Source organism: Coregonus lavaretus (genome assembly GCF_964263955.1).
Source record: "Coregonus lavaretus genome assembly, chromosome: 21".
Lineage (NCBI taxonomy): Eukaryota > Metazoa > Chordata > Actinopteri > Salmoniformes > Salmonidae > Coregonus > Coregonus lavaretus.
Window position 1 is genome coordinate 249,101 of NC_140008.1, and position 15,741 is coordinate 264,841.

Genomic DNA, 15,741 nt, shown 5'->3' on the forward strand with positions numbered 1-15,741 from the left:
ACAGGACACTAGTCTACCCCAGGACAGGACACTAGTCTACCCCAGGACAGGACACTAGTCTACCCCAGGACAGGACACTAGTCTACCCCAGGACAGGACACTAGTCTACCCCAGGACAGGACACTAGTCTACCCCAGGACAGGACACTAGTCTACCCCAGGACAGGACACTAGTCTATCCCAGGACAGGACACTAGTCTACCCCAGGACAGGACACTAGTCTACCCCAGGGACACTAGTCTATCCCAGGACAGGACACTAGTCTACCCCAGGACAGGACACTAGTCTACCCCAGGACAGGACACTAGTCTACCCCAGGACAGGACACTAGTCTACCCCAGGACAGGACACTAGTCTACCCCAGGACAGGACACTAGTCTACCCCAGGACAGGACACTAGTCTACCCCAGGACAGGACACTAGTCTATCCCAGGACAGGACACTAGTCTACCCCAGGACAGGACACTAGTCTACCCCAGGACAGGACACTAGTCTATCCCAGGACAGGACACTAGTCTATCCCAGGACAGGACACTAGTCTACCCCAGGACACTAGTCTACCCCAGGACACTAGTCTACCCCAGGACAGGACACTAGTCTACCCCAGGACAGGACACTAGTCTACCCCAGGACAGGACACTAGTCTACCCCAGGACAGGACACTAGTCTACCCCAGGACAGGACACTAGTCTACCCCAGGACAGGACACTAGTCTACCCCAGGACAGGACACTAGTCTACCCCAGGACAGGACACTAGTCTATCCCAGGACAGGACACTAGTCTATCCCAGGACAGGACACTAGTCTACCCCAGGACAGGACACTAGTCTATCCCAGGACACTAGTCTACCCCAGGACACTAGTCTACCCCAGGACAGGACACTAGTCTACCCCAGGACAGGACACTAGTCTACCCCAGGACAGGACACTAGTCTATCCCAGGACAGGACACTAGTCTATCCCAGGACAGGACACTAGTCTACCCCAGGACAGGACACTAGTCTACCCCAGGACAGGACACTAGTCTACCCCAGGACAGGACACTAGTCTACCCCAGGACACTAGTCTACCCCAGGACAGGACACTAGTCTACCCCAGGACAGGACACTAGTCTATCCCAGGACAGGACACTAGTCTACCCCAGGACAGGACACTAGTCTACCCCAGGACACTAGTCTACCCCAGGACAGGACACTAGTCTACCCCAGGACAGGACACTAGTCTATCCCAGGACAGGACACTAGTCTACCCCAGGACACTAGTCTACCCCAGGACAGGACACTAGTCTACCCCAGGACAGGACACTAGTCTACCCCAGGACACTAGTCTACCCCAGGACAGGACACTAGTCTACCCCAGGACAGGACACTAGTCTATCCCAGGACAGGACACTAGTCTACCCCAGGACAGGACACTAGTCTACCCCAGGACACTAGTCTACCCCAGGACAGGACACTAGTCTACCCCAGGACAGGACACTAGTCTACCCCAGGACAGGACACTAGTCTACCCCAGGACAGGACACTAGTCTACCCCAGGACAGGACACTAGTCTATCCCAGGACAGGACACTAGTCTATCCCAGGACAGGACACTAGTCTACCCCAGGACAGGACACTAGTCTACCCCAGGACAGGACACTAGTCTACCCCAGGACAGGACACTAGTCTACCCCAGGACACTAGTCTACCCCAGGACAGGACACTAGTCTACCCCAGGACAGGACACTAGTCTACCCCAGGACAGGACACTAGTCTATCCCAGGACAGGACACTAGTCTATCCCAGGACAGGACACTAGTCTACCCCAGGACAGGACACTAGTCTACCCCAGGACAGGACACTAGTCTACCCCAGGACAGGACACTAGTCTACCCCAGGACAGGACACTAGTCTACCCCAGGACAGGACACTAGTCTACGCCAGGACAGGACACTAGTCTACCCCAGGACAGGACACTAGTCTACCCCAGGACAGGACACTAGTCTACGCCAGGAGCTGACTCCACTAAGCCTGGTTCAATAGTTCTGGGGCCAGTTAAGTCCAATAAGGTTTAAATGTCTGAACCTGACCCTGACAGTTGGATGGTGCCAATGAACTGTAGTTAAATGTTAAAGGTTAAAGGTTAAAGGTTTCAACAGTGTTGTTGTTTCTGTGTTTCCACTCTGCTGCCGGCCTCGTCTAGAAGGACTGTTACCCTTGTTGTCATGGCAACAGTTTCCAGGGCAACAACAAGTGTGGTAAGGTCTCATGGACATACTGTCTGGTCAATCAACCAAATATAATTTTTCTTTGCATCAAATATGTGAACAAATCAAGGGATCTTTTTTCTTCATTCTTTTACCCTTTTATGTATGTTGAGTCATGTCTGTTTCCAAGGTTGGTCATGTACAAGCATGTTCTTACTTCTTCTATCTTTCTATGATGTGATGTAAAATGAGAACAGTGCAGTGTTTGAACGGTGTTGCATCCTGGTGCTGGGCTGGATGTTTAACCCCCCAAGGTCGATGTCTGCATAAATCTAATCCCCATTCAAATCCGTCAGTTTAAGCTAGAGATATCATAATAAATAATAATATGCCATTTAGCAGACGCTCTACCAGCTGAGCTACAGAGGACCACTTTGATATCAGTTTTAGTTTTTATTGTGTTGCATTTTGACGCAACACCGTTCCAATCCACCGCATCCACCTACAGTTGAAGTCGGAAGTTTACATACACCTTAGCCAAATACATTTAAACTCAGTTTTTCACAATTCCTGACATTTAATCCTAGTAAAAATTCCCTGTATTAGGTCAGTTAGAATCACCACTTTATTTTAAGAATGTGAAATGTCATAATAATAGTAGAGAGAATGATTTATTTCAGCTTTTATTTCTTTCGTCACATTCCCAGTGGGTCAGAAGTTTACATACACTCAATTAGTATTTGGTAGCATTGCCTATAAATTGTTTAACTTGGGTCAAACGTTTCGGGTAGCCTTCCACAAGCTTCCCACAATAATTTGGGTGAATTTTGGCCCATTCCTCCTGACAGAACTGGTGTAACTGAGTCAGGTTTGTAGGCCTCCTTGCTCGAACACGCTTTTTCAGTTCTGCCCACACATTTTCTATAGGATTGAGGTCAGGGCTTTGTGATGGCCACTCCAATACCTTGACTTTGTTGTCCTTAACTACAACTTTGGAAGTATGCTTGGGGTCATTGTCCATTTGGAAGACCCACTTGCGACCAAGCTTTAACTTCCTGACTGATGTCTTGAGATGTTACTTCAATATATCCACATCATTTTCCTTCCTCATGATGCCATCTATTTAGTGAAGTGCACCAGTCCCTCCTGAAGCAAAGCACCCCCACATCATGATGCTGCCACCCCCGTGCTTCACGGTTGGGATGGTGTTCTTCGGCTTGCAAGCAACCCCCTTTTTCCTCCAAACAAAACGATGGTCATTATGGCCAAACAGTTCTATTTTTGTTTCATCAGACCAGAGGACATTTCTCCAAAAAGTACGATCTTTGTCCCCATGTGCAGTTGCAAACCATAGTCTGGCTTTTTTATGGTGGTTTTGGAGCAGTGGCTTCTTCCTTGGTGAGCGGCCTTTCAGGTTATGTCGATATAGGACTCGTTTTACTGTGGATATAGATACTTTTGTACCTGTTTCCTCCAGCATCTTCACAAGGTCCTTTGCTGTTGTTCTGGGATTGATTTGCACTTTTCGCACCAAAGTACGTTCATCTCTAGGAGATTGAACGCGTCTCCTTCCTGAGCGGTATGACGGCTGCGTGGTCCCATGGTGTTTATACTTGCGTACTATTGTTTGTACAGATGAACCTGGTACCTTCAGGCGTTTGGAAATTGCTCCCAAGGATGAACCAGACTTGTGGAGGTCTACAATTTCTTTTCTGAGGTCTTGGCTGATTCCTTTTGATTTTCCCATGATGTCAAGCAAAGAGGCATTGAGTTTGAAGGTAGACCTTGAAATATATCCACAGGTACACCTCCAATTGACTCAAATGATGTAAATTAGCCTATCAGAAGCTTCTAAAGCCATGACATAATTTTCTGGAATTTTCCAAGCTGTTTAAAGGCACAGTCAACTTAGTGTATGTAAACTTCTGACCCACTGGAATTGTGATACAGTGAATTATAATCTGTGAAGTAATTGTTGGAAAATTACTTGTGTCATGCACAAAGTAGATGTCTTAACCGACTTGCCAAAACTATAGTTTGAATAACGAGTTTTATTGACTCCAACCTGAGTTTATGTAACACTTCCACATTTGCGGTGACGGAGCTAGAGCTGTGTTTGTCAGACCATGTGACATCCCAAAAATGTGTCTTCTCACAAACTCGTCTGTAGCGTCCAAATGATTTGGCCTACAAACTATTATGAACCGTCTGTGGAAAGGTGAGACGCTCATGAACACGTACATGTTTTGCTCTTGGACGCCCACAGGTCAAGACTCGTCTGAAGGTTGAAAACATTAATGGAAGTATATATGGAGACTGTTTAGTGACAGAAATAAGGGGTTAAATACATGTCAAAAAATATCAAATGTTTCCTGATCTTTCAGATATAGGACAGACACTTCAGAACAAACTTCCTTTTGAGTTTTTTTTGGGACTATCTGTTGTTCCATGTAGTGAATGTTATTCAATGCGTTTGTATGGGCTAATAGCAGTAAAAAAAAAATATATATATATATATACTTCAACCCCCCTTAGACTTATGGGTTAAAAGGCAGTCTATTCGGTGGTGAAGTCTTACTGGAGTGTTGAGTGGTAATTCCATGTCATTGTCTGTCCACAATGTGAAGACCAAAATCATTGTATTCCTCTGTCTTGACTGTTGCATGTTTGATGGACCCTTCATATGATCACTGTCTGAATCTTTCATCCGATTGGCCGTTATTGTTGATCAGATTCTGATCAGGGGGATATATTATATTTAATGTCATAATTCCCCACAATATTAAACCGAATTTGAATGTTACAGTATAATAGTTCAAGTATTTCAAATAGATGTAGTGTTATTGGAAGGTAGGAAAAGAGTTCAAAATAACTTCTCTTCTCAGACGACCTGCCAAAGCCCAAGACGACGGAGGTTCTGCAGAAGGGGGTGGAGTCAGTCCAGGAGTACTCGGCGTCCGAGGAGCGGGAGGAGGGGCGGCGTTGGAGAGTGTTCCGTATAGGAGACCAGGAACACAAAGTCGACATGAAGGCAATAGAACCCTACAAGAGGGTCATCAGCCACGGAGGTCAGACCATAACCTTTAACCCCTGACCCTAACCCATAACCCTAGTCCTACAAGAGGGTCATCAGCCACGGAGGTCAGACCATAACCTTTAACCCCTGACCCTAACCCATAACCCTAACCCATAACCCTAGTCCTACAAGAGGGTCATCAGCCGCGGAGGTCAGACCATAACCTTTAACCCCTGACCCTAACCCCTGACCCTAACCCATAACCCTAGTCCTACAAGAGGGTCATCAGCCACGGAGGTCAGACCATAACCTTAACCCCTGACCCTAACCCATAACCCTAGTCCTACAAGAGGGTCATCAGCCACGGAGGTCAGACCATAACCTTTAACCCCTGACCCTAACCCATAACCCTAGTCCTACAAGAGGGTCATCAGCCACGGAGGTCAGACCATAACCTTAACCCCTGACCCTAACCCATAACCCTAGTCCTACAAGAGGGTCATCAGCCACGGAGGTCAGACCATAACCTTTAACCCCTGACCCTAACCCATAACCCTAGTCCTACAAGAGGGTCATCAGCCACGGAGGTCAGACCATAACCTTTAACCCCTAACCCTAACCCATAACCCTAGTCCTACAAGAGGGTCATCAGCCACGGAGGTCAGACCATAACCTTTAACCCCTAACCCTAACCCATAACCCTAGTCCTACAAGAGGGTCATCAGCCGCGGAGGTCAGACCATAACCTTTAACCCCTGACCCTAACCCATAACCCTAACCCATAACCCTAGTCCTACAAGAGGGTCATCAGCCACGGAGGTCAGACCATAACCTTTAACCCCTGACCCTAACCCATAACCCTAGTCCTACAAGAGGGTCATCAGCCGCGGAGGTCAGACCATAACCTTTAACCCCTGACCCTAACCCATAACCCTAGTCCTACAAGAGGGTCATCAGCCACGGAGGTCAGACCATAACCTTTAACCCCTGACCCTAACCCATAACCCTAGTCCTACAAGAGGGTCATCAGCCGCGGAGGTCAGACCATAACCTTTAACCCCTGACCCTAACCCATAACCCTAACCCATAACCCTAGTCCTACAAGAGGGTCATCAGCCGCGGAGGTCAGACCATAACCTTTAACCCCTGACCCTAACCCCTGACCCTAGTCCTACAAGAGGGTCATCAGCCGCGGAGGTCAGACCATAACTTTAACCCCTGACCCTAACCCATAACCCTAACCCATAACCCTAGTCCTACAAGAGGGTCATCAGCCACGGAGGTCAGACCATAACCTTTAACCCCTGACCCTAACCCATAACCCTAGTCCTACAAGAGGGTCATCAGCCGCGGAGGTCAGACCATAACCTTTAACCCCTGACCCTAACCCATAACCCTAGTCCTACAAGAGGGTCATCAGCCACGGAGGTCAGACCATAACCTTTAACCCCTGACCCTAACCCCTGACCCTAACCCATAACCCTAGTCCTACAAGAGGGTCATCAGCCACGGAGGTCAGACCATAACCTTTAACCCCTGACCCTAACCCATAACCCTAGTCCTACAAGAGGGTCATCAGCCGCGGAGGTCAGACCATAACCTTTAACCCCTGACCCTAACCCATAACCCTAGTCCTACAAGAGGATCATCAACCACGGAGGTCAGACCATAACCTTTAACCCCTGACCCTAACCCATAACCCTAGTCCTACAAGAGGGTCATCAGCCGCGGAGGTCAGACCATAACCTTTAACCCCTGACCCTAATCCATAACCCTAACCCATAACCCTAGTCCTACAAGAGGGTCATCAGCCACGGAGGTCAGACCATAACCTTTAACCCCTGACCCTAACCCATAACCCTAGTCCTACAAGAGGGTCATCAGCCACGGAGGTCAGACCATAACCTTTAACCCCTGACCCTAACCCATAACCCTAGTCCTACAAGAGGGTCATCAGCCGCGGAGGTCAGACCATAACCTTTAACCCCTGACCCTAACCCATAACCCTAGTCCTACAAGAGGGTCATCAGCCGCGGAGGTCAGACCATAACCTTTAACCCCTGACCCTAACCCATAACCCTAGTCCTACAAGAGGGTCATCAGCCGCGGAGGTCAGACCATAACCTTTAACCCCTGACCCTAACCCATAACCCTAGTCCTACAAGAGGGTCATCGGATCAATTATATAAAAAAAATTTACAGTAACAATGTCCCATGCAGAGCAGGTTGTATTGTGGCGTGTTTGAAACACTGTCATGTTTTCCAGGTTACTATGGAGACGGCCTGAATGCCATCATAGTGTTTGCGGTGTGCTACATGCCTGAGAGCAACCAACCCAACTACCGCTACATCATGGACAACCTCTTCAAGTGAGTACAAACCCTGGTGAAACGCCCAAAATCCTAATATTGGGGATATTGACTTGCATTGGTTTTTGGACACACATGTGGCCAGGTCATTTATATATATATATTTTTCACCTTTATTTAACCAGGTAAGCCAGTTGAGAACAAGTTCTCATTTACAACTGCGACCTGGCCAAGATAAAGCAAAGCAGTGCGATCAAAAACAACAACACAGAGTTACATATGGGGTAAAACAAAACATAAAGTCAAAAATACAAAAAGGATTGATGTCTTACCTTGTCCATAGACTGCTTACAGGGAAAACAAGGTATCTTTATAATTCTGGTGAACTATCCTTTTAAGTCAGTCACTAAACAGCCTCTCCTCTCCTCTCCTCTCCTCTCCTCTCCTCTCCTCTCCTCTCCTCTCCTCTCCTCTCCTCTCCTCTCCTCTCATTGGAGCTGTTGGTAGCAGAGAGCTACGGTTGAAGTCGGAAGTTTACATTCACTTTGGTTGGAGTCATTAAAACTCATTTTTCAACCTCTCCACAAATTTCTTGTTAACAAACTATTGTTTTGGCAAGTTCGTTAGGACATCTACTTTGTGCATGACACAAGTAATTTATCCAACAATTGTTTACAGACATATCACTTATAATTCACTGTATCACAATTCCAGTGGGTCAGAAGTTTACACAGTTGGAGGTGTACCTGTGGATGTATTTCAAGGCCTACCTTCAAACTCACTGCCTCTTTGCTTGACATCATGGGAAAATCAAAAGAAATCAACCAAGACCTCAGAAAAAAAATTGTAGACCTCCACAAGTCTGGTTCATCCTTGGGAGCAATTTCCAAACGCCTGAAGGTACCACGTTCACCTGTACAAACAATAGTACGCAAGTATAAACACCATGGGACCACGCAGCCGTCATACCGCTCAGGAAGGAGACGCGTTCTGTCTCCTAGAGATGAACGTACTTTGGTGCGAAAAGTGCAAATCAATCCCTGAACAACAGCAAAGGACATTGTGAAGATGCTGGAGGACACAGGGACAAAAGTATCTATATCCACAGTAAAACGAGTCCTATATCGACATAACCTGAAAGGCCGCTCAGCAAGGAAGAAGCCACTGCTCCAAAACCACCATAAAAAAGCCAGACTACGGTTTGCAACTGCACATGGGGACAAAGATTGTACTTTTTGGAGAAATGTCCTCTGGTCTGATTAAACAAAAATAGAACTGTTTGGCCATAATGACCATCGTTATGTTTGGAGGAAAAAGGGGGATTCTTGCAAGCCGAAGAACACCATCCCAACCGTGAAGCACGGGGGTGGCAGCATCATGCTGTGGGGGTATTTTGCTGCAGGAGGGACTGGTGCACTTCACAAAATAGATGGCATCATGAGGAAGGGAAATTATGTGTATATATTGAAGCAACATCTCAAGACATCAGTCAGGAAGTTAAAGCTTGGTCGCAAGTGGGTCTTCGAAATGGACAATGACAAAGCCCTGACCTCAATCCTATAGAAAATGTGTGGGCAGAACTGAAAAAGCGTATGCGAGCAAGGAGGCCTACAAACCTGACTCAGTTACACCAGCTCTGTCAGGAGGAATGGGCCAAAATTCACCCAAATTATTGTGGGAAGCTTGTGGAAGGCTACCCGAAACGTTTGACCCAAGTTAAACAATTTAAAGCCAATGATACCAAATACTAATTGAGTGTATGTAAACTTCTGACCCACTAGGAATGTGACGAAAGAAATAAAAGCTGAAATAAATAATTCTCTCTACTATTATTATGACATTTCACATTCTTAAAATAAAGTGGTGATCCTAACTGACCTAAAACAGGGAATTCTTACTAGGATTAAATGTCAGGAATTGTGAAAAACTGAGTTTAAATGTATTTGGCTAAGGTGTATTTAAACTTCTGACTTCAACTGTATATGAAAGTGTATCTGAACTAGGGTTTAATATTTTCCCGTAATTTTACAAATGTTCAATCCCGAGAATAAATCACTTTTCTATCGGGTGACATGTTATTTCCTGCCAAAACAGGAAGTGTCATTCTAAAGCATTTAAACCCATCAGACAGAATAATTTGCCATCTTAAGGTATATTACAAATAACATCTCAAATGTTCTTATTGCATCTGTTATAATTAATAATTCATTAGTCTGAAAATATAATAGTCATTCAAAAGCAATAGTCATGGACTGACTGGACGTGATTGGTCCTCTGTTAATTTAATGTGTGAGGTGATGAGAACTGCGTGAGCTAATTACAACTCAATAAAACGTATCGTTTATATCCAGCTGAAACTGGTTCCTGCTGCTGAGGAGAGAGAGGGAGTGAAAGGAGCCTTGGCCTTGGCTACTGTTGATTGGGAAGATGGAGTCGTTTTTCAGTGAAGTAAAAGGAAAGTTAGAGAAGAAAGAGTATCGTGAAAAGAAGCCGACCAGGGTAATGTCCTCTGGGACTAGAGGCTAATAACCAGGGTAATGTCCTCTGGGACTAGAGGCTAATAACCAGGGTAATGTCCTCTGGGACTAGAGGCTAATAACCAGGGTAATGTCCTCTGGGACTAGAGGCTAATAACCAGGGTAATGTCCTCTGGGACTAGAGGCTAATAACCAGGGTAATGTCCTCTGGGACTAGAGGCTAATAACCAGGGTAATGTCCTCTGGGACTAGAGGCTAATAACCAGGGTAATGTCCTCTGGGACTAGAGGCTAATAACCAGGGTAATGTCCTCTGGGACTAGAGGCTAATAACCAGGGTAATGTCCTCTGGGACTAGAGGCTAATAACCAGGGTAATGTCCTCTGGGACTAGAGGCTAATAACCAGGGTAATGTCCTCTGGGACTAGAGGCTAATAACCAGGGTAATGTCCTCTGGGACTAGAGGCTAATAACCAGGGTAATGTCCTCTGGGACTAGAGGCTAATAACCAGGGTAATGTCCTCTGGGACTAGAAGCTAATAACCAGGGTAATGTCCTCTGGGACTAGAGGCTAATAACCAGGGTAATGTCCTCTGGGACTAGAGGCTAATAACCAGGGTAATGTCCTCTGGGACAAGAGGCTAATAACCAGGGTAATGTCCTCTGGGACAAGAGGCTAATAACCAGGGTAATGTCCTCTGGGACTAGAGGCTAATAACCAGGGTAATGTCCTCTGGGACTAGAGGCTAATAACCAGGGTAATGTCCTCTGGGACAAGTTTTAATATTATAGTGGACAAAGATGAAAAGGTTGGCGCGGCCAAATGGACTGTGTGCAACTCCTTATTCAGGTTTAATGGAATTTTCTAACTATTTATTAATTTTAGTATTTAGTATCATTTCATTTATCATTATTATTATTATTATTATTATTATTATAGGCCTATTTAAGAATCTAAACCTACTCTTAAAATATGCAAAAGGAGTTTTATTTAATTTTGTTGAGACATTATCGCTAAATTACGTTCGAACTGTAAATTTGTTGCTCCGTATTTAGTTTAATATGGGTTAAAAGTAGGCCTGCTGTAAAATAAATAGCATTAGCCTATTGCCTTCAGTTGTTGGGTAGGCCTATGGTAGGCACTGGCCTTTGTTGGTAATATAGGCATAGCCTGTTAACTTTTGTGAAGGTTTAAACCAGTTATTTAAATATGCAACAAGTGTTTTGTTTCATTCTGTTGAGCCATTTTCTTTGGCCAAATTCAGTTCCAACTGTAATGTGTTTACAGCAATAGGTAAGGGTTAGGGTTAGGGTTAAGGGTTAGGGTTAGGGTTAGGTTAGGTTAGGGTTAGGGTTAGGGTTAGGTTAGTCTATATAAGGGCTACTCACACTCAAACCATGAAAGGAAAACCAAAGAGGGTGCGACGCAAAACTTTAATGCCGCAAGATTAATAACCTGTTAGTATTTTTCCTATAAAGAATAACTTGACTTACTTTTGATGTTACCCTTATAAAGTTAAGACACTTTTGTCAAAGTTTGGTGTGGAATGGATATTATCAGGCTTAGCTTCTACAGGTCTATGACTCCCACAGTTGGACTGGAGGCGAGGAAGATTGTTTTGGCCAACCAGAGTTACTCCTTTAATCTAACAATATAATGATTATCTTTTATAAAAAATATTCTGATAGAAAATGAACTAATTAGCCTCCTTCTGTAGGTCAATATCTGTATAGCAGTAGTAGCCTCTCTGTCGGTGTTGGGAACATGGCACCGTTCATATCTCTCTCTCTCTCTCCGTCTCTCTAGGCCTAAGCTTCTCTTCCATTATATATATTTGTTAAATATATCATACAGTGGACACCTATATTAATTCAATGACCTGATGCATTTAACACTCACATCTCCGACAGCTGAATCGAGGTGGACAGTTATCTCTCTAACCCTAACCCTAACCCTAACCCTCACCTCTCTCTCTCTAACCTAACCCTCACCCCTAACCCTAACCCTCACCTCTCTCTCTAACCTAACCCTCACCTCTCTCTCTAACCTAACCCTCACCTCTCTCTCTCTAACCCAACCCTCACCCCTCTCTCTAACCTAACCCTCACCTCTCTCTCTAACCTAACCCTCACCCCTCTCTCTAACCTAACCCTCACCCCTCACCTCTCTCTCTAACCTAACCCTCACCCCTCTCTCTAACCTAACCCTCACCCCTCTCTCTAACCTAACCCTCACCCCTCACCTCTCTCTCTAACCCTAACCCTAACCCTAACCCTCACCTCTCTCTCTCTAACCTAACCCTCACCCCTAACCCTAACCCTCACCTCTCTCTCTAACCTAACCCTCACCTCTCTCTCTAACCTAACCCTCACCTCTCTCTCTCTAACCCAACCCTCACCCCTCTCTCTAACCTAACCCTCACCTCTCTCTCTAACCTAACCCTCACCCCTCTCTCTAACCTAACCCTCACCCCTCACCTCTCTCTCTAACCTAACCCTCACCCCTCTCTCTAACCTAACCCTCACCCCTCTCTCTAACCTAACCCTCACCCCTCACCTCTCTCTCTAACCCAACCCTCACCTCTCTCTCTAACCTAACCCTCACCTCTCTCTCTAACCTAACCCTCGCCTCTCTCTAACCTAACCCTCACCTCTCTCTAACCTAACCCTCACCTCTCTCTCTAACCTAACCCTCACCCCTCTCTCTAACCTAACCCTCACCTCTCTCTCTAACCTAACCCTCACCTCTCTCTCTAACCTAACCCTCGCCTCTCTCTAACCTAACCCTCACCTCTCTCTCTAACCCAACCCTCACCTCTCTCTAACCTAACCCTCACCTCTCTCTAACCTAACCCTCACCTCTCTCTCTCTAACCCAACCCTCACCTCTCTCTAACCTAACCCTCACCTCTCTCTAACCTAACCCTCACCTCTCTCTCTCTAACCCAACCCTCACCTCTCTCTCTAACCTAACCCTCACCTCTCTCTCTAACCTAACCCTCACCCCTCTCTCTAACCTAACCCTCACCTCTCTCTCTAACCTAACCCTCGCCTCTCTCTAACCTAACCCTCACCTCTCTCTAACCTAACCCTCACCTCTCTCTCTAACCCAACCCTCACCCCTCACCTCTCTCTCTAACCTAACCCTCACCCCTCTCTCTAACCTAACCCTCACCTCTCTCTCTAACCTAACCCTCACCTCTCTCTCTCTAACCTAACCCTCACCTCTCTCTAACCTAACCCTCACCCCTCTCTCTAACCTAACCCTCACCCCTCTCTCTAACCTAACCCTCACCCCTCTCTCTAACCTAACCCTCACCCCTCTCTCTAACCTAACCCTCGCCTCTCTCTAACCTAACCCTCACCCCTCTCTCTAACCTAACCCTCACCCCTCTCTCTCTAACCTAACCCTCACCTCTCTCTCTAACCTAACCCTCACCCCTCTCTCTCTAACCTAACCCTCACCTCTCTCTCTAACCTAACCCTCACCCCTCTCTCTAACCTAACCCTCACCCCTCTCTCTAACCTAACCCTCACCTCTCTCTCTAACCTAACCCTCACCTCTCTCTCTAACCTAACCCTCACCCCTCTCTCTAACCTAACCCTCACCTCTCTCTCTAACCTAACCCTCACCTCTCTCTCTAACCCAACCCTCACCTCTCTCTCTAACCTAACCCTCACCCCTCTCTCTAACCTAACCCTCACCCCTCTCTCTAACCTAACCCTCGCCTCTCTCTAACCTAACCCTCACCTCTCTCTCTAACCTAACCCTCACCCCTCTCTCTAACCTAACCCTAACCCCTCTCTCTAACCTAACCCTCACCCCTCTCTCTAACCCAACCCTCACCTCTCTCTCTAACCTAACCCTCACCTCTCTCTCTAACCTAACCCTAACCCCTCTCTCTAACCTAACCCTCACCCCTCACCTCTCTCTCTAACCCAACCCTCACCTCTCTCTCTAACCTAACCCTCACCTCTCTCTCTAACCTAACCCTCACCTCTCTCTCTCTAACCCAACCCTCACCTCTCTCTCTAACCTAACCCTCACCTCTCTCTCTAACCTAACCCTCACCTCTCTCTCTCTAACCCAACCCTCACCTCTCTCTCTAACCTAACCCTCACCTCTCTCTCTAACCTAACCCTCACCTCTCTCTCTCTAACCCAACCCTCACCTCTCTCTCTAACCTAACCCTCACCCCTCTCTCTAACCTAACCCTCACCCCTCTCTCTAACCTAACCCTAACCCCTCTCTCTAACCTAACCCTCACCTCTCTCTCTAACCTAACCCTCACCCCTCTCTCTAACCTAACCCTCACCTCTCTCTCTCTAACCCAACCCTCACCTCTCTCTCTAACCTAACCCTCACCTCTCTCTCTAACCTAACCCTCACCTCTCTCTCTCTAACCCAACCCTCACCCCTCTCTCTAACCTAACCCTCACCTCTCTCTCTAACCCAACCCTCACCCCTCTCTCTCTAACCTAACCCTCACCTCTCTCTCTAACCTAACCCTCACCTCTCTCTCTCTAACCTAACCCTCGCCTCTCTCTAACCTAACCCTCACCTCTCTCTCTAACCTAACCCTCACCTCTCTCTCTAACCTAACCCTCACCTCTCTCTCTAACCTAACCCTCACCTCTCTCTCTAACCTAACCCTCACCTCTCTCTCTAACCTAACCCTCACCTCTCTCTCTAACCTAACCCTCACCTCTCTCTCTAACCTAACCCTCACCCCTCTCTCTAACCTAACCCTCACCCCTCTCTCTAACCTAACCCTCACCCCTCTCTCTAACCTAACCCTCACCCCTCTCTCTAACCTAACCCTCACCTCTCTCTCTAACCTAACCCTCACCTCTCTCTCTAACCCAACCCTTACCCCTCTCTCTAACCTAACCCTCACCCCTCTCTCTAACCTAACCCTCACCCCTCTCTCTAACCTAACCCTCACCTCTCTCTCTAACCTAACGCTCACCCCTGTCTGTTGTGTGTTATCAGGTATGTGATCGGCACTTTAGAGCTCTTGGTAGCAGAGAACTATATGATAGTGTATCTGAACGGAGCCACGTCCAGGAAGAAGATGCCCAGTGTGGGCTGGCTCAGGAAGTGCTACCAGCAGATCAACCGCAGGTGAGATACAGTCTAGTAGTACCCCAGATACTGTTACCTGTTACCCAGTAGACCAGTTACTATGTTACCCAGTAGACCAGTTACTATGGTACCCAGTAGACCAGTTACTATGTAACCCAGTAGACCAATTACCCAGTAGACCAGTTACTATGTTACCCAGTAGACCACTTACCCAGTAGACCAGTTACTATGTTACCCAGTAGACCAGTTACTATGTTACCCAGTAGACCAGTTACTATGTTACCCAGTAGACCAGTTACTATGTTACCCAGTAGACCAGTTACTATGTTACCCAGTAGACCAGTTACTATGTTACCCAGTAGACCAGTTACTATGTTACCCAGTAGACCAGTTACTATGTTACCCAGTAGACCAGTTACTATGTTACCCAGTAGACCAGTTACTATGTTACCCAGTAGACCAGTTACTATGTTACTCAGTAGACCAGTTACCCAGTAGACCAGTTACTATGTTATCCTGGTACCCAGTAGACCAGTTACTATGTTACCCAGTAGACCAGTTACCCAGTAGACCAGTTACTATGTTACCCAGTAGACCAGTTACTATGTTACCCAGTAGACCAGTTACTATGTTACCCAGTAGACCAGTTACTATGTTACCCAGTAGACC

General features: G+C 46.6%; 1 protein-coding gene across 1 annotated transcript in view; it reads left to right on the forward strand.

Annotated features, from left to right (window-relative positions):
* Window positions 1-2,173: 2,173 nt before the first annotated feature.
* The window catches only part of bnip2 (BCL2 interacting protein 2), a 40,608-nt gene continuing 27,040 nt past the window's right edge, over window positions 2,174-15,741 (forward strand). The window contains exons 1-4 of the mRNA XM_084185484.1: window positions 2,174-2,237; window positions 5,072-5,254; window positions 7,469-7,571; window positions 14,980-15,111. Of these exons, the coding sequence (XP_084041610.1) occupies window positions 5,212-5,254; window positions 7,469-7,571; window positions 14,980-15,111 (278 nt within the window). The 5' untranslated portion in view covers window positions 2,174-2,237; window positions 5,072-5,211. The remainder of the gene's footprint in view (window positions 2,238-5,071; window positions 5,255-7,468; window positions 7,572-14,979; window positions 15,112-15,741) is intronic.